Source organism: Rhinatrema bivittatum, chromosome 1 (genome assembly GCF_901001135.1).
Source record: "Rhinatrema bivittatum chromosome 1, aRhiBiv1.1, whole genome shotgun sequence".
NCBI lineage: Eukaryota > Metazoa > Chordata > Amphibia > Gymnophiona > Rhinatrematidae > Rhinatrema > Rhinatrema bivittatum.
In genome coordinates this window covers 63149718-63169973 of record NC_042615.1, presented here as the reverse complement: position 1 = coordinate 63169973, position 20256 = coordinate 63149718, and the positions used below count along the sequence as shown (strand labels likewise).

The 20256-nt window shown below is 44.3% G+C and overlaps 1 protein-coding gene across 1 annotated transcript in view; it reads right to left on the bottom strand.

The window, feature by feature from the left end:
- LOC115097169 overlaps nucleotides 1-20256 on the bottom strand; it is a 260825-nt gene that overhangs the window by 204955 nt on the left and 35614 nt on the right. The window contains exons 5-7 of the mRNA XM_029612784.1: nucleotides 18599-18687; nucleotides 13166-13265; nucleotides 6591-6634 (exon numbers count right to left, since the gene is read on the bottom strand). Coding sequence (XP_029468644.1) covers nucleotides 6591-6634; nucleotides 13166-13265; nucleotides 18599-18687 — 233 coding nt within the window. The remainder of the gene's footprint in view (nucleotides 1-6590; nucleotides 6635-13165; nucleotides 13266-18598; nucleotides 18688-20256) is intronic.

Here is a 20256-nt window from a genome sequence, read left to right as displayed (position 1 = left end):
CTTTGAGGGAGTTAAAGGCCAAACCTTTTACCAACCCTTTTTGCAAAAAATGATTAAAATATGTTACACAAGACGCCTGAGTAGGTTTTACTCCTTGATCTGTACACCAGGATTCAACGATCCTCCAGATCCTCACGTAAACCAAGGAAGTGGACAGCCTTCTAGCCTGCAACAAGGTGAAAATGACATCATCTAAATATCTTTTCCCCCCTCAAATGCTTCCTCTCAAAAGTCAAGCGCCTGATCTGAAAATATTGGACTCCGATGAACAAGCCTCGGTAGATTATCAAGCCGCAATGGTCCGTCTACCGCCAAATTGATCAGGTCCTAAACCATGGCCACTATGGCCACTCCAGCACCACCAGGATTACCTCTCCCGGATGATTTTCCATCTGTCATAGCACCTTGCCCACCAGCAGCCATGGAGGGGAACATGAAAAGAAGAATTCCTTGGGGCCAAGGCAGAACCAGGGCATCGACTCCCTCTGCCCCATGCTCCTGTCTGCAACTGTAGCAGTGAGATGCCTTGGCATTCTGTTGAGACACCATCAAGTTTAGACAGGGAATGCCCCACCTGCAACGGAGAAGACCCATTGCCTCCTCTGACAGCTCCCACTCTCTGGGGTCCAGACACTGCAGACTGAGAAAATCTGCCTGAACGTTGTCCACTATGGCTATGTGAGAGGCCGCTAGCAACACCAGATACCATTCCACCTAGTGAAACAAATCCTGGGCTATCGCTTGACTCTTGACTCCCCCTTGTCAACTGATGTAAGCCACAGTGATTGCATTGTTCGATAGGACGCACTAGGCAATCATGTAAGAGAGGCAGAAAGGTAAGCAAAATGAAGCGCATCGCACCCATTTCTAACTGATCGATAGACCAGGATGCCTTGTCTTTGGACCATGGCTCCTGGACCGACTGACCCTGGCACACTGCACCCCATCCGGTGAGGCTGGCATTGGTGGTAACTACTACTCAGTCCAGAACATCCAAGTCCATCCCACGACTCAGCTGCGCCCGACCAAGCCACCATGAAATACTGGACCTGGAGACCCCCTCGAGAGGCAGAAGATGAAACTACTTCGACAATGGATCCCAGCGGGAAAGAAGAGACTTCTGCAGAGGCTGCATGTGTGCAAAGGCCCAAGGAACTAGCTCCAAAGTTGATGTCATAGAGCCTAGAACCTGAAGATAGTCCCATCCCCTGGGCACCACAGTTTTCAACAGCCTGTGAACCCACGTCTGCAGTTTGAGTATGTGACCCTCGTAAAGAAAAACCTTCCTTATCCTGGTATAGGATTGTGCTACTAAGAAATCCAAAACTTGAGACCGGGTGAGATGACTCTTTGCCAGATTCACCACCCAGCCTAGTGACCTCAACTGCTGCAGGCCCTGAGACACAGCCTGTCTGCAGAGGACTTCTGACTTCACCTGAATGAGCCAATCATCCAGAAATGGGTGAACTAGTATGCCCTTCTTTCTGAACGCTGCCACCACAACCACCATTACCTTGGTGAAGGTACGTGGAGCTGTTGCCCATCCGAAAGGAAGGGCACAAAACTGAAAATGTCTCCTGGGTATCATGAACCTCAGGAATCACTGGTGATCCCGGCGGATTGCTATGTGCAGGTACACCTTGGTCAAATCTAGCAAAGCCAGAAACTCTTCTTTGTGCACTGCTGCAATGATCACGCGCAGGATTTCCATGCAAAAATGAGGAGTCCTGAGAGCCATATTGACTTTCTTTAAATCCAAAATCAGACGGAAGGTCCCTTCCTTTTTTGGCACCACAAAATATATGGAATACCTTCCTGTTCTTTGCTCCCCCGTAGGCATGGGAACTAGGCTCTGCAAATGATTTACAATTTCTTGGACCACCTTCCTCTTGTTGAATGGGGCACAAGGGAAGACCATAAACAAGTCTCATAACGACTGAGAGAATTCTAGCGTGTAACCATCTCTTATATCGCTTAGGACTCACTGGTCTGTCGTGATTTTGTCCCACTCCTTGTAAAACAGAGTCAGATGTTCTCCGACAGAAGGAACAGAGGACTGGACTGGTCTCGCTTCATTTCGAGGAGCTAGCTCTACCAGATCCCTGGTTAAGGCCATCCCGGTTTGGTTTCTGCCCCCCTCAAAAGAACTGATCCCAGGATTGTTGCTGGAGGCCTATTCTGTTGAAACTTCCTATTTGGTTGGAATCGGGAACACCCCAAAAATTAACCCTTGCCTCTTTTAGGCTTATCATCTGGCATCCTATGCCCCTTGGTCCCACCAAGACCCTTGACAAGCTCTTCCAAGACCTCTCCAAATAGGAGCTTTCCCTTAAAAGGCAATGCTCCCAAACACGACCAGTTCCTTAACCAAAGGAGACACCTGGCTGAGACCACTGACATCATAATCCTTGAAGAAGTTCTGATGAAATCATACAAGGCATTAGCCACATAAGACACTGTCACCTCCAGAAATTCCATCTACATAGCCTCAGACGCAGACAGTGGCCTCATAGCCTGAAATTGCTCCACCCAGCACAGACTAGCCCTCTGCATAAAACTACTGCAAATAGCAACACGTTTGCCTAATGCAGACACCTCAAAAATCTTTTTTAAATGAATTTCCAGTTTTCTGTCCTGAAGATCCTACAGCGCAGCTGAACCAGCCACTGGAATAGTGGTCTTCCATTAAAGCACAAAAAGCTCAAGCATGTCTTCAGACAACGGGTACAATTTTGTCATCGCCTGGCCAAACTTCAGGCCTGTCTCTGGAGAATTCCACTTCCTGACCACTAACTTCTTCATAGACTTGTGAAAGGGAAAGGCTTTCACTGGACCCCTTAAAGCCATCCATGAGTGGATCCATCCCTTCCTGAGCCAACTCCTCTTGGGGAACCTTGATTCCCAACTCCTCTAGGACATGTAGAGATCAGGGGTCACAGTTCCTCTTTACAAAAAAGATGCACCACTTTTGAGTTGTCCCCTTCAGCGACAGGGACCTGGCCACATCCAGGCTAGTATCTGCAGCAGCAGCATCAAGAGAAACAGTCATTGCTAATACCACTTCCTCTGAATCCTCAGAGCCTTCGCCTGGACTAACCGGACATGCTGCCATATCCAGGATCCTCTGAGTCCACCTAGGAACTTGCTCCCTTGAACCCCTAGGTTGTTTTTTTTTTTTGTAAAACAATTTTTATTGAGTGATCCTCAGACACATTATGAAACTTCGCTGATAACAAACAAGCAAACGTAATACAGCCAACCATATCGGTTACACATATCATAGAACAATGAGGAAACACTTCACAATTTTCCCCCTTCCAGATATCTATATCTTTGTCTAGTACATCTCTAGGGCCACCCTAAGGATACTCATGTCACCAGCGAACCAGGAGAGGCTGCGCTCTGATACCTCTCCCAGTCTTACATATTGAACAACTATAGCGGGCTAGCTCTTCATAGGCAAGACGGAACTGTGAACCCCTAGGTATTTTACCAGTTTGCGATCCAAGGGGTCCCTGAGGCCAAGCTGACTGCTTCCCTGCTACTATCCTGGCTAAGAATGTCTTATGTATAATCTCTGTTCTCAGGTGGCATTGATGGTTAGCAACGCGGTCAGGCCTACTCGTCCAGCATGGTTCACTGAAAGTCGTCGGTTGATGGCGCGAAGCAGTTGCTGCTGCTCATGCGGCAATGCATGCACGTGACTCTTGCGCTTCTACCTCTGCACCCGATGCTTCTCTGGAGGGGAGGAGCAGGCTGTGGCGGCATCAGAGTGCAAGGGAAGCATAAAGCAGACGCGGGGGCACCTCAGAAGGCCACGCACATCCTCTCGTCAGGTGTGGGAACAGCGGCCATATTTGCTTCAGCAGAAGATGCTTCACAGCCTTTGAGGGGGTTGGATGATTTCCCCCCTTTTCAGGAATCCTCAGAATTGTCCCTGAGGAGCATCAGAATTATGCTTCTGCCCGTTCACGGGGCTCTGAAAAGGGGGGAAATCATCCAACCCCCTCAAAGGCTGTGAAGCATCTTCTGCTGAAGCAAATATGGCTGCCGTTCCCACACCTGACGAGAGGATGTGCGTGGCCTTCTGAGGTGCCCCTGCGTCTGCTTTATGCTTCCCTTGCCACTCTGATGCCGCCACAGCCTGCTCCTCCCCTCTAGAGAAGCATCGGGTGCAGAGGTCAGAGCGCAAGAGTCGCGTGCATGCATTGCCGCATGAGCAGCAGGTACTGCTTCGCGCCATCAACCGACGACTTTCAGTGAACCATGCTGGACGAGTAGGCCTGACCGCGTTGCTAACCATCAATGCCACCTGAGAACTCCTCCCCAAACAAACTGGTCAGAATACCTCCCACAGCAACCACGGCTGCTGAAATCCTGCCACTCTGCCTGCTGCTTCTTTTCTTTTTTAACTTTACTAAACTAAAACCAAAGAAGAGCAGAAGCAAACAGTACTTTCCTGTATGGCTGAACTGCTGCAGGACATCAAGAGTTCTCCTGGGAGGGAGGAAGCTGGCACCACCAGTTGTCCACCCCCAGCGGCAAAAGGTCCGAGCCAAATGAGAATTCCCAACCCCCTGCTCATCACCAGAAGAGATAACCCCACCAGGACCTAGAAACCTCCTGGGAAGAATCCTCCAATTCTAAATCCTTTCTCTTTTTTTTTTTTCAGACTGTAGGATTTGCACCTCTACCATCTGCTGGAGACAGAGAAAAACTGAGGGACTGCAGATAGCACACCAGGTTATATGGCAGTGTCAGTAAAACTCTCTGTCTCCATCTGCTGGAAGGGAGGCAAAACCTAGGAGTCTGGACTGATCCGGGTATGAACAGAAACTTGCCATTACATGGTTATCTTCTCCTCCCCCCAGCAACCAAACCCTTCATACATTGTCACCCTCTTCAGGGCACTTATCCATCCCCACTCTCTGTCTCTCACATCATATTTTCCTCCTTTCTTCCATATTTCCCATCCACTGACAAACATATAGCGAGCAGGTGGAAAGTGTGCAATTTGTGGCGCTGGAGGAAAGAAACTATTCTGCGGTTCCACATCTGCCAGCTCACACCTGCCAGTGCATCCCTCTGCCACCCAGTGCCGAGCTTTCATCCTCGCCAATGGCAGTCTTTTGTGTGGGTTCATTTTGCATGAGTTCAAGTATGGTTACTAAAATAACTAGAAGCTTTTTAGCTTGTCATTTTTAGGACAAGTGTACCTAAGAAAAAACAATCCTTTATTTTTTTATGATTCACAATATCTGAGAATTGCATCTTTCTGAGATGTGGGAGTCATGGGTAGATAATTTGGGGGGGCAGGTGAATTTGTTATGTATTTTTTATTTACTGGGACATTCAGGGTTAGGTGTTCTTGTGGATGGTTGGAGTTATTTCTGTTTATGTGAAAATGATTGAGACGGTAGGTTTATTGCATTGGATTATAGTAATAAAAAATAAAAAGATCCCACTATATTTGTGATTTTATGTCATTGGATTGCTTTGTATCGCATTTGATTTTAATTTGTAATCCACCTTGTACCTGTTGATAATTGTAGAATATCACATGTAAGAGATACAATAAATAACATGTTAAATAGTTATAGGCATCATTGCTGACATGTGTCCCTTCCCCCACCCCAGCAATTAGCGTGCTGGAGTTCAGTTTCCTTACTCCTGCGTGTTTCTGGATCCTGTGTGTGCAATCTACGATATCTGAATAAGAGAACACTGCCACCTTTGCCATTAAAGGCACACACTGGAAGAGTGCAATATAAGACAGTGAGCCCATACAGCTCCTTGTCAAAGGGGGAACAAGCTGAACAGGTCCTGGTTTTACCCCCACTGCACGCATGGAGATGTCATCCTCTTTTTCTTAGCAAAGTCAACTGGGAAAGGACATCACCGCCAGCAAAAGCATGACATGGAGCTATGTGGTCACACCAAATATAAGCCTTTTTCCTAGCTCAGCTATGATTTTTAAAAAAGGAATCTTATTAAAACCTTTTACCTGGCTACATACAAGGAGGAGACTTCCCACCGTGCATCTGACTCTTGGTCCTTGAAAGATTAGGCCTCAATAGGCCCTGTTAGTCTATAAGGTGTCACCAGCCTCCATGTCACCTTTTCACTGCAGAAAACCTGTGCCACGGATTAAGATCTTGGACCACGTCCCAGGGACGTCTCCTATGTTTATGCTCAAAGAAAAACTCCTCTGTGGATAGGAAGTCTAGCATAGAAACAGCCAGTGATATGACAATGTACATTTTGTGGATTAATCCTTGAGTTTCTGTCCCAAGAAAACCTCTGATTTTATAAAGAAGAATGCTGCAAGTCTTATCCCTTTATTTTACTGTCCATTCTATTCTGTTTTGGCATAAAATAGTTTAAGAGGTTTAAATATACACAGAGCAATATTCAAAACAGGAACCATTTAATCTGCTGGAATTTGTATTCCCTTAATCTCATTCATTAAAAGAAGCACAAATATTCATCATTATTATTTTAACTCTTACATTAAATGTAACCATGTGTTATGTCAATGCTGAAAAAGAAACCAAACAATCTAAAGATATTAATGTAAAAGGGTAATTTACCTGCCGGCTGCTAACAAATCAAACTCATTCCTCTTCCAGCCAAACTAAAAGTGAAGGAAAAAAAAACAGGTAAGTCTGCATAGAAATTTTTCAGTAAACGAGGGCAAAGAATTTCCACACACACAGCATTACCAACAGACTCGGGATCCGAGGAGTACGGTCTGACAGGAAGATATTTACCCTGGCGTGATTTTCTCTGGTCGTCAAAAGGGTTTCAAATAATAGAGAAACTGCGGCACGCGCAAACTTTTATGCCGTTGCTCAGCGGCCCTCTCACCAAACCGTTATGTACCAGAAATGCGACTTAGGCAAACCACAGTTGTACAGCCAATCGGACCTTGATAGGCCACTGCTAAATAAGGTGTGAGGATGCAAACGTATGCTGTGCACCTCACTACTTAATGGAAAGCAAAAACTCCCACTGTGTCCTAAAATCCATTCAAATCAGCTGGACCTCTATAGAGAGAAGAGCTGGGACGACAGACTGGAAGGCTTCCACCCAGCTGACACGGCAAACTATTAACCTAACCTGAACTGTGCTGGAATACGTAAGCGACATAGACTTCAGACTGGTTTCATTCTTTTAGCACAACTGTTTGAAAACCTTCATTTTTCTTAAATGTCCTTCTTGAGGCCATCATTATGCAGTAACAAACCGATCAGTTAAGGACTCTGTTGGAAATCTCCACTGGATTCCCTAACCTCCGGGCTTGTGCCCTAGCAAAGCAGACAGCTGGAGCACGTTGGGACAGCCCGAGATCGGTGAAAAGCCATCACAAAAAAAAAAAAATATAAAATAAAATAGATTTCCCCCACACAATGCTTAAATTGAACAATGTTTTTTTTTTCTTTACAATTAGCATGAGAACTATCACTCTCGTGGCATCGTGTACTACTGTTCGAAAGCAGGGGCGCCTAGGTTCTACAGACAGTCTACAGAATAAAACTCAGACAAGCAGTGTAAATTCTCTTCTGCTAATTCATCGAGAAACTATGGGTTTCAGATTTCCACTTTTTCTTCCTAGCGAATTCTTACTCGGCTAAGCCTGCAGAGGTGGATTTCCACTGAAGCGCACGGCATGGCAATTCCCCGGTACCCTCGCTGACTAAGAACATTCAAATGGATTGGCATGTTTTCTGCCCTTAATCCCAAAGAGAATGGAAAAACATAGGGATAAGCATACTAATGAGGATTAAGCCAAGCTCGGGCAAAATCTGTCAAACTGGTCTAAAGATCAATATAACCGCAAGTTACACTCCACCCTAGTCTTAAAAAAAAACCTTGCCAGATCAAGTGAAGATTTCAGCAGCACACCCATTCACCCTTAAAATAAAACTTCGGTCTACGGAGGTGGCAGTCAGGCGGGGTTTGAAGTTCTCTTACTGTCGCATTACTTTTCTTGTTCACACGCAGGTACATCTCCTGGCTAGAACAGACAGAGACCACCTTGCAAACTGGGAGCACAAAAGCGCGGTTATTTGGATTTTTATTGTTAATGTTTTTCAAAAAGACATGTGGCTGCTTCTGTCCAGCCAAGAACTGCTTCCACCCAGGACTCATCGCCCACCAAGCACTCGGTTCTCAGTTGAAACTGCCCGTTTCCAAAGAAACCTCAAAACGTCTTCATTTGGTTTCCAGGGGGGGGACGATGTGGAAATGAAAGTCAGTGACCTAGGCTCCTAACAAAAGAAAGAAGCCGCCCTTCCATGTCTTCGAAGGGCAGGGAGCGTGCCACCCCACACATAGGCCAAGCCACCGGAACATTTGCCTTCCCAAAGCGACCCGTTCTGAATAGCAAAGTCTGATGTTCTTTTGTAGGTCTGTTTTGGTTAAAACCAAAAAAGCACAATCTCTAAATCATAGCAGAACTACAGTAGCGGAGCACAAGAGCACATCATCGTATGATACTAGCGCCACCGTGTGGTGACAGTTTTTTGTTTGTTTTGTTTTAAATTTTTTATTTATGAATTTTCAAAACAAAATTTACAAGACTATTTCTTGTGATTTGAAATAACAAAGAAATTGATACATATCAAATTGAAATAACATTTAAAGGTACTCTGATTAAACAATTTCTATGTATTAAACCGAAGTACATTTTAGTGAAATCCCTTTATCATGAGCGTTAAGAGATGCAAGGAATTAATTAGAATAGGAAAAATAGTGCAACCAATTATGGTACCCCTTTCTCTACTTCACAGCCAGTATTAGATTTGCAAGAAGACTTTTAAGTTGATCTGGGTCTGTAAAGAGGACATTTTTTTCCTTCAAATTTTATGGTACATCTACAAGGGTATTTAAGCAGGAAAAACCCACCCTTATATAATACCTCTTTCCTCAGTTGCAGGAATTTCTTCCTGAGAATCTGAGTAGTCCTTACTAGATCATGATAGATCCATATTCTCTGTCCATAAAATAATTTCTGTCTATTAAGGAAAAAGAACTTCATTACATTATCTTTGTCTGCAATAAAAGCAAATTGAATCAGAAGTATACCTCTACTCTTTACTTCCATATCTTCATATGATTTTTGTATAAGATTGGAAATATATATGGAATAATCACCAGAAATCTTTTGTTCCACACCTTCTCCCCCCTTAACTTCCTGAGCTAGCTGAAATTGCTCTTGACCCCCTTTCTGTGTTCCTACATAAAAAGCTCTAATAATTACAGGTATACACTGTTCTGGTATATTGAGAATTTGTGTAATATAGCTCTTAAACAATTCCATTGGACTCAATTGTTTTATAATAGAGAAGTTAACAACTCTTAAATTTAAAGTTCTAATTGAGTTTTCCAAATTTTCGTTCCCGGGCGCGGAATATTTACACGTGTAAGCATTCGCACATAATTACGCTGGAATAAGTAGCAGCAGAAATAGCAGGGGCGGGTTTTGTGTGTGTAGTTTTACTGCCCCAGTGCTCAAAAGGAGCCATTTCTCTTTGTAAACTGGCAGGACAGCCGTGGATGAAGAATCTGCACAGTCTGAAAGATGGCCTCTGAATCACTGTGGCGACAACAGGTTATCATACACTCCCCTGATAGTTCAGAATTCAAATGGTCATACTGGTTCTAGAGAAAACTGGGATTTTAATAAATCTGTGATACCTTCTAGAACATCTTTTTATCTGGGTCCAATGTAACGTATTCAAACCTATTAAGTTTCCAGGGGTACTTCTTGCTAACTCATGGTAACAGATCTGCTCGAGGGGGATCAATAGGAACAGCACCGTTTCCTACCAACACTGAGTTATGCTGTGTGATAAATAGCTTGGCATACACTGGATTGAGTTTGCAAATAAAGCGCTACTACAGTCGGGCTGATACTGAACTCCCGCTGCTGTTTGCATGAATACTACCCTTTGGCTTTTGGAGCCGCTCTGATTGAAAGAACCTTAGCGCTCAAATTTCGTGTGCCTAAGAGCCTGCTTATGAACTCCTATGGAATGAACATACCAACAATACTTGCTATTAATGTTTTGGATATCATCTTAAATGAGGCTTGAGTGACTGAAAAGTACATCATGAATGTGTCATTCTGTTGTTTACAGCCCCTGAAGCAGCCCTCCATTGGGCGAAACTCAGGCCTAGAGTCGTGCGCTCACAGATGAGCATTTTCTAATAAATATTTTTTTGAGGACCTTCGGCTATTCCTTGTTTTCATTCCTTCCTAAAAAAAAAAAAAAAAAAATGGACACATTGGGTCAACAAGCAGATGAGTCACAGATAAAGAACCGATGAGGAAAAATGCCAAGTGAGGGACTTGTACCACAAGAAAGAGTTATCCTGCAAGGGCGAATGCTTTCAACTACCACAAAGGAAAAGCTATGAGGCTGCTATCTAGACCTCAATGTCTTGGAAGGCGTTTTGCTGAAGGGGACCAGATAAATGCAGAAATGACCATCTAGAATGACTTACTTTGCACTCCTGATTTTAGTTCATTTCTCCATACTCACTAGTTAATATACCCATTAAAACAGGCTGGGGCTAGTTTTCCAAGGCTTTAGGCTCCTAAGATTTGGAGTTAGGCCCCTAAATTGGCCCTTTTGAAAGGTTCCTAGGACTAAGTGCCTAAATTTAGGATACCAGTTTCATTAGGGACCTAAATTTAGGAGCCTAAAAACTGTATGGCTACAGAAGAGTCAGGATGGGAAACAGAGGGAGGAGCTTAGCAATGATTTTCAGAACTAGGCACCGCTTTACAAGCCTAAATCTAGACAAATGCATAGCAGGCTACAAAATGGAGTGGTCTTTGTTATATAATAACTATTTTAAGTGTGTTTTATTTTGGGAATCCGCTTCTGTCATCTCTCTTTTGGAAGCAGCACAATACAAGATTTTGTAAATAAATAAACAGATGTGAACTTTCAGCTGAAAATTTAGGGCCCTAAGCTCGGCTGATTAACAGATGCCAAGCTTAGGCCCTCCATTTCTTTTTTAATATAGGCCTTATTATTGACAACTAAACAGGGCCCTTTTGCTAGATCTGCTATATTGTTTTCTGCCTAGGGAGGGTAGCTTTCCAACAGCCCACATTGGCTAAAGTTTGCGAGTGCTTTTTACCTGCAGGCTTCAGCCGGAATTCTCATTTTAGCGGATTTATGCGCACCTTGAGAATCTGCAGATGTGGGTGGAATCCCGCGTGGCTCGCACGCACGCACAAAGCTACGCCTGCTGAAGAGCTGTTGTAAGTTTGTGCGTGTGGATTTACACGCATGCTTTTGAAAATCGATCTTGCCTCTGGCCCAGTCCCTGGCATGCCTATTTAGCATGCACACACGCAATCATGTTTCATGCGCACTTTTAAGCACATTCCCAATGGGAGCTACTTTCAGGGCATAAATCCAGGTTTCACGCATGGACTTCCCTTTGAAAATTACCCACAAATTATCCCCAAAAATGTGCATTTCTTTATTTCTATTTTTGTTATTTTTTTAGGGAAAGATATAGCTCAATCCTTTCAGCTTTATTAATTGTTAGTTATTAGGAAATTGCTAGCAGTAGGCCAGGCCAGTGGGTCCGTGGTGGTGCTGTGCATCACCACGCGTGAGACCTGGGCTCCATTCTTAGGGCTCGCTCCTGCTCCCCGGCATGGCTGCGGATACTGTGGCAGCAGTGTTCACCTATCAAGGCAATATGCGTGGGTCCCCCGCAGGGAGAGAAGAGTACCAACACCACTGCACAGACAACGCCTGCTGGCACAGGGAACAGATGTACTAAGTATGTCCTTGGGTCTATGGGGAAAATGCTTAGTGCAGTCATGGACCCTTCTCTTCCAGGTTTCTTAGCCAGCAAGTGATCCCAGGGCCTGCCTGAGGCAATCATCCTGGGGAAGTACAGTGGGAGAAAAGGTAAAGAACACCTCCCTCTCCCCTCATCAACATGGGACAAAAAAAGATGGAAAGAATGTGAGGGGAATGGCAGGGGGGTCATACCAGGAAAGTCTGTGCAATCATTCTGATTTAGTGTATAACAAAATCGGTCAGCAGGGATGTAACATGAACAGAATAGCTGAATGTATCTCGACTGTGTATAACTTAAATGCATGAGTCACTGCACATCTTGTTTTTGTGATCAATGTGTAATCTTTCATTAATATCGTTCTACTGAGCTCACCCCAAGCATTCCTACACAGCCAAGTTACCAAAATCAGCTGCAACATTTTTTTCTGATAACTGAAACTGATACAAAATTCATGTGATCTATCACTTTATCTTGATTTAGATTATTTCTAAGGAGCTACAAGGGTTTAAAGTTTTTCCCCAAGGGTCTCATTCTTAAATTCTCCCACCACCTAGAAAAATAAGGGAAACCACAATGCTGATCCTGATCAAAACCCCTGCGTCACACTGATACATACAGTATAATACGGTATGAACAACTAAACAAGAGGACTCAGGAGGAGATTAACGAGAACAAGAGGTAGGACCAAAGAGTGTGAAATCTGTGGCTCCTATCCATGGGAGCCAGCAGAGGCAGTGCAATCCGGAGGAATGAAGGAAGACCAAAGTCATTACTGAGCCAACCCCTGCCAGCCTGAAGGAGTGACACTGAGGGCAAACGTCAGAGACTGCCTTTCCTCCAGCCCTCCTGTCTGCCGAGGGCAACCTATGGAGTGGTCACAGTTAGCTCCCTTTCTTCAGGGCAGGCAGATCCAGTCCTGGCTTTGCCCCGACGTCTAGCTCTGATTTCTCCAATCAAAAGCAGGAACTACATCTCAATACAAGCAGTGGTGAAAAAAAAAAAAAAAAAGAAAAGAAATAGGACTAGATCTGCCTGTCCTGCAAAGAAATTTGCAGCCACCTGCAATTATAACTTTCACTTTGTAAATCTGCAAAAGCCACAAACTACATATTACATGCCTTTTAATAATGATTCAAAATTTTTAAAAATATCTCCAATCAAGAGAGGCTAAACAAACGTTTTTTCATGTGTGTTCTATACTTTTTCCCTTTGAAGCGACCAAAAACAATTCTAGGCAGTAGGCAACCAAGATTGAATTTGGAAATAAAGACAAATGGTTTTTTTTTTTTTTAAAGTGAACCACATTTCAAAATAACAGACTTTCACTTACAGAATGAATGAGGGGCCCGAGCACAATGGCAGTGTCCACACAGCGCCCAGTCACCACAATATCAGCGCCAAGGTCCAAGGCCCTGCTGATTGGTCTTGCTCTAGGTAAACAGAAGAATGCAACACATTCATGTGGAATTCCCCCCTCCAAATGTAAATGGTTATTTTCTCATCCCCCCCCCCCCTCTCCCGAAGATAGCAACATAAAAACACAGCAGTTGTCTGCTGATAAGAACCACTTGTCCCACCTGGTCTGCCCAGTTGCCCCATGCCCACACTACCAGTATCTCCAGTCATCACCCTTACCACTGTCTTCTAATACAGTCCCAAGCATGCCTGAGTTCTCTCAAGATTTCCCTAACTGGCTCCTCTACTGGTAGGCAATATCCTAGCCATCGGTTGCCCCCCTCAGGAATGGAGTATTTTCTCACAATGTCTACGAGCCTTCCTCCTGCCCGCGTTTTTTCTGTAGAAAATACCAGCTGCCGCTACCTCAGCACACTCCTTTAAGGAACGCTGACCATTCCTTTACACCTCTACGCACTGCTTGGACAGATCATTAGTGAGGCCCCATGTTGAGTACTGGGCATGGATTTTGGGAAGATACTAAGAGGATGGAAGCAATTGAAAGAAGGCTACTGAAAACTGCAAAGGACTTGCAACATGAACCCTGCAAAGAAAGGCTTAAGACACTCAAAATGTGCTCACTGTCAGAAGAAAAAAAAAAAAAAAAAAAGGAAAGGGGGTTATGAGAAAAAAAAATTCACACAGCACCACCTGCCGGCCAGAGGAAAATCCAGAAACAGATACTTAGCTACAATTTCTATGCTTATCTCAGAAAATGCATACAAAATTGTAAAGAGATAGTATTTTACCAAGAATATTGCATAGTATGAAAGTTAGTATAAATTCGTTATGTTGGCATAATTGTGGGGAGGAAGGGACTTGCATACACATGTGGTGGCACTGCTCTGGCATTTTGAAGTTTTGATAGAAAATGTGATGGCATATTAAGCGGATAAGAGACATTCTATTTTTGTCCTCAGAATGGTCTTGTGGGTCTTCTGATGGAAGGAATAGATCACCTCGAGGACAAATTTAACAACTCATCTGTTAGTTGCAGTATGCACATACTTTCCTTTTCCAAAATTATCCAGCAAAATCCACCTGTGTATGTTTACACCTGCTAATGTGTGCGTATTTTTTTTCACATACTTTTGAAAATGCTGAAGTATGTGCATGAATGCAGATCCCTCCCAGCCCTGCACCCGGAAGGCCTCTGCTTACTGCATACAAGCTTTACACGTGCAGTCGGGCAAGCAATTTTGTAAAAGCCCACTTCCACTGTTTTACCCACAACACTGATTTCAAACTGTATCCGCTTTATGGATTTTCATAATCTGTTATTTTGTATTGTTACAAAACAATAATAAAAAATATAAGTTAAAAAAAAATCTCTTTTCTGTGGAATATTGTATCCTCAAATACATTTCTGAAGCCTGTTAAATTTATATGAATATTTCTGTCATAATTCCCTTTCCTTTTTTTCCTCCAGGAACTAGAGGACCAGAGGACACGCCATGATGTTAGGAAACAAATTTAAAACAAATAGGCAAAAATTCCTTTTCACTCAACGTCCAATTAAGATCTGGAATTCACTGCCAGAGGATGTGGTTAAGGCAGTTAGCACCCATCATCACCCTGTATGAGGTAAAGTTCAGCATGCAGAGTCAATGAGCTCCAGTTTCTACTAATTTATCCACCTTATACCAAATGTTTCATGATAGGGTGGTCATAAGTGGTGTGGGAATTCCATCTTAACCAGTCAATTGTCCTTCCTACATTTTCTGCCAGGGGCACATGTCCACAAAGGGGAACAAGCACTGCAGTTTCGACTACAAAAGAGCCCTGGTCTATTACCTGGAGAGGATTGAAGACCACAGAAAGTCCACCCAGCTTTTTGTTTCTTTTTGATACCAGCAAACTGGGGATAGTCATTTCTGGGTCGGGGTCTGCACTCATGCACATGATGATGGGCACTTCTTATGTAGGCCCAAGTGGGCCTGAATCTGGTGGGCTCAGTCTATCCGAGCCATGGCAGCATCTGTGGCTCATCTTCAAGGCTGCAATGCAGAGTGTTCTCTCCACACATTCTCATCTCACTACTGTTTGGACAGAGATGGCTGATTGGAAAGTCTGCCTGCAAAGTTTGAGGTGTAAAATGCAACCCTTTCCCCTCCTAGGGCCTGTTGGTTTTGTTCCAGGCTGCCCCTCTTAGGTTACGTATATAAGGGGAGAAAAGCCTTGCTCCCACAAACAGAACTGTTGTGCTTGTCGGCAAGTTTTATTGGTCTTCCCCTTTTATCATTGAGGGCAACGTGCAGCTATGGATTCTCCATGGGGAGGTGAATGGGTTTTGTGAGGACTGCCCATCCTGCCTGCCCTCGGAGAGAGCCAAGTTGCTTACCTGTAACAGGTGTTCTCCGAGGACAAGCAGGATGGGCAGTCCTCACAAAAAGCCATTCACCTCCCCGTGGAGTTTGTTTCTGTGTTTTTTTTCTGAGCAAATATTTATTTATTTTCCCCAAAGATGTTCTCAAGGAGGTCCATATTCAGAAGGCTGGTTAGTTGACAAGTTATCCAGTTAAAATTAGCCGGACAACTTGTCCCATATATTCAGCGGGAGAAACGTCCCGCTGAATATACCAGCCTAAAGTTATCCAGCTACATACAGCTGGATAACAAAAAACGTAACCGACTAACAGGTCGATGCAGTACAGTGCGCTCCGGTGGAGCGCACTGTTAACCCACATTTGGACGTGCGTTTGACGCGCTAGCTTTACCCCTTATTCAGTAAGGGGTAGTAACGTGTCAAAAACGCGCGTCCAACCTCCCCGAAACTAATAGCGCCCGCAACATGCAAATGCATGTTGATGGCCCTATTAGTTATTCCCGCGCGATACAAAAAGTAAAATGTGCAGCCAAGCCGCACATATTACTTTCAGAAATTAGCGCCTGCCCAAAGGTCGGCATTAATTTCTGCCGGCGCCGGGGAAGTGCACAGAAAAGCAGTAAAAACTGCTTTTCTGTACACCCTCCGACTTAATATCATGGCAATATTAAGTCGGAGGCCCCAAAAGTAAAAACAAAAGTAAAAATTAAAAAAACAAAAAATTAAAAATCGGCCCGCAGGTCTGAAGACGGACGTTCAATTTTGCCGGTGTCCGTTTTCCGAACCCATGGCTGTCAGCGGGTTTGAGAACTGACGCCGGCAAAATTCAGTGGCGGCTGTCAAACCCGCTGACAGTCGCTGCTCCTGTCAAAACGGAGGTGCTAGGGACGCGCTAGTGTCCCTAGCACCTCCTTTTACCGCGGGCCCTAATTTGCATAGGCCACCCTCCTGAATCGCACGCCCAGGAGAGTGGCCTGTGCTTACCAGCTCTCCCGTGCATTTTTCTGAATCGGCCTGTATGTTTGAAAATAGCCGGGTAGATCCTTTAGTTATGCACTCTTGTGTAGCTGGTAACGCGCTACTTAACCGGATATCTTGAAAAGATATGCAGCTAAGTAGCACTGTCATCTACTAAAGAAAAAATAAGTTGCCCCACCCCCTCCCAAAGCATAAAAGTCAATTCATATATTGTATCCAATCCCACACACACACACACACACACACACACGTCCCCTAAACCTTTTTAAATCAAAGAGATTTGCCCCGTTTTGGAAGCCGGGCCTCCATCCCGATGTTACCTTTAAAATCTTAGCCTGCCTCCCACCCCCTCCTACTTACCCACTGGGAAAAATCGTGGATCCAGCAGCCCATCCCCCTGCTCTGCCCCATTCCTGCCGATATCTTCTTCTTCATCGCCGGGAGTGAAGGACCCTCCGCTCTGACAGAGGTAGCGCTGGAAGCGTAAGCTTACGTTCAGGTTTTCGCTTCCAGCGCTCCCTGTGTCAGGTCAGCGCTGGAAGCGCCAGGAGCGACCTGTGCCGGGGGATGCCGAGGCGGCGCGCACAAGTTACGCTGCCTCAAGCAGGCGTAACTTGTACAGCAAAGGTGGGGGGGGGGAAGGGAGGGGAAGGTGGGGGGACGCGGAAGGAAAGTTCCCTCTGAGGCTGCTCCGATTTCGGAGCGGCCTCAGAGGGAACGGAGGCAGGCTGCGTGGCTTGGCGCGCGCAGGCTGCCAATTTTGCGCATATCTTATAAAATCCGGCGTACTTTTGTTTGCGCCGGTTGCGCGAACAAAAGTACGCGCGCGCGCCTACTTTTTAAAGATCTAGCTCATGGTCTATTTGTAATAAGAATCAGGAGTTAATGTATCTCTGGAATTTGTTGCCAGAGGATATGGTTAGTGCAGTTAGTGTTGCTGGGTTCAAAAAAGGTTTGGATAAGTTCTTGGAGGAGAAGTCCATTAACGGCTATTAATCAAGTTTACTTAGGGAATAGCCTCTGCTATTACTGGCATCAGTAGCATGGGATCTTCTTAGTGTTTGGGTATTTGCCAGGTTCTTATGGCCTGGATTGGCCTCTGTTGGAAACAGGATTACTGGGCTTGATGGACCCTTGGTCTGATCCAGCATGGCAATTTCTTATGTTCTTATGTTTTATCAGTTATTACATCGTACATATCGATGTCCGGTATTCTTTTCCCAGTTTAGTATGTCTAGTCCTATGTGCTGGCAACTGTGTGGTGAAAAGGGGTGCTACCTACACATGTGGTGGGGGTGTAGGGAAGTGCAACAATTCTGGGAAACGATTCAAGAGATAATCACTATTATAGTGGGGACTAATGTTTTGTTTTCACCTCAATTATGCTCATTAAACTGTTGGGATGAACAAGAGTTATGAAAAGCAGATAAACGATTAGTGTCTCATCTTCTAGAAGCTGGACGTCAGTCTATTGCACACTTTTGGAAGACCTCACCACAGGAGTCGGTTTGGCGAAATAAGATCGTGGAGTTGGCCATCTTGGAGCGTATTACCTTTGCTTTAAAATCCAAATTAGAGAGACTTATGATACCACCTGTGGAAAGTTTTGGAAATGGCAAACTTCAAATTGAACTGCGAAACCGAAGACTGCCCCGGTGATGTTTGAATACTTTTGGATTTCTCTTTCACTACCAGTTAAAGTAATTAGATAAGCCTGTTCTGTGCTGTCATGGATCATGTCTATGCCTTGTATCTCTTTGAAAAATAAAAAGTTATAAAAAAAAAATGAAAACAAAAAAGCAAGCACATTATTTTTTTAAATAGCGGAATTTGTTATTTTGGTCTTCTTTCCAACTCCTGCACCATTAGTAACATTACCAACTTATTGTGAAATTGACATATTTAATATTATAAAACAGTAGTAAGGATGAAAAAGGATTTAACTATCATCTTTACCAATTGCTTTTTCTTCCAGCAGAACATTAAAAAAAAAAAAAACCTTACCCCAAATAGACATTCAAGCTGTGAATTTTGTCTGGAACCTGCTTCCCACTCTCCATATCTGTGACACCAGCTCCCTTCAAAGAGTCTTTCTGTCAAAATACACAGAACTGTGATCAAAGTTAATGTTATCAAGAAAAAAAAAACCCTTACAGCTGGACAAACCACGCTCACAGCGTGAAAATTGAGTCTTCAGAGCCTTAACTTTATAAGGTCTTTCTTTTAAAGTTACATAACAGAAACATGACAGAAGAAAAAGACCATTTGGCCCACACTGTCTGCCTATCCCAGGCATGCTCAATGTGCTTTCACCAAAGAACTGGGACTCAGCATCATGTTGACCTATCAATCGCTCTTATTGCAGGAACAGAAAAGTAATCCAAAGGAGTTTAAAGGTCAACTTTCAAAAGGGAGTTAGGTGCCCTAAATGGGCCCTTTGGAAAATTTACTAGAGGTGAGTGTGTAAGTTCAGGGAACTGAAAAGCGGGAGCCTACAAAGGCAGAATTAGGCCAGGGAAAATAGGTGAGGAGCTCAGCACTAGGCACCTACGTTAGGAGCCTAAATCCAAGCAAATGAGTAGAAGGCCTAAGTTAAGGGGCTGAAGCTTTAGGCCTAAATTTATGTGAATTTTTAGCTGAAAACAAGCTCTTGAATTTGGCTGAAATTAGGAACATAACTTAGGGCCCCATTTTCTAAAGTTTTTCTCCCATTTTGTGTCTATGAAAAAAATGTTTAGTGAACAGGGCCCCTTAGGTTCCTAAATTTAGAAACTCGGCTTTTTTTTTTTTAATTTCAGTTTCTTCATGTGTACTGATTTCATTTAGATTCAATTATGGATAACAAAGCTACCTGAGTGATTTCTCGTGAGAAATCCCCACCCCGCCCCCACATAATAATGTGGGGCCAAAAATTATGTATTTCATCCTAGTATTGGCAAAATATAAAAAGCCAGCCACAGAGGAATGCAAGGAAGCGCTGTGAACGTAAAGAAAAATTCTACGATTCTCAAACAGAACTCATTTTCTTCTCCTTGTTCCACCATCCAGAGCTATAACCAGGCAATTTGGCTCCAACAGCAAAGTAAAGAAGGGCATGTCACCTTGTGCACCACACCATAAGCTGGGAGACTATTAAATTTTACAAAGTCCCAACATGCAACACTATGAGGTCTGTATGGATGCGATCCTTTACCTCTACCCAACGGGCCGATACCGTACCCAAAGGTAGGCGCTAATTTCTTCGGGCACCCTCAGACTTAATATCATGGCGATATGAAGTCGGAGGTCCCGAAAGTTTCCAAAAGTAAAAAAAAAAAGAAAATTTGAAGTCGGCCCGCGGCTGTCTGGTCGAAAACCAGACGCTCAATTTTGCGGGCATCCGGTTTCCGAGCTCGTGGCTGTCAGCGGGCTCGAGAACAGACGCCGGCAAAATTGAGCATCAGCTGTCAAACCCGCTGACAGCCGCCGCTCTGGTCCAAAAGGAGGCGCTAGGGGCGCGCTAGTGTCCCTAGCGCCTCCTTTTGCCTGTTTTTACCGCCGGGCCTAATTTGAATAGTGAATCGCGCGCACAGGAGAGTGGCCTGTGTGCGTGCCGGGTTCGCCCGCTCTCCCGCGGACTTTACTCTATCGGCCCGCAAGTGATTAGTAATTGCTTCCTTATT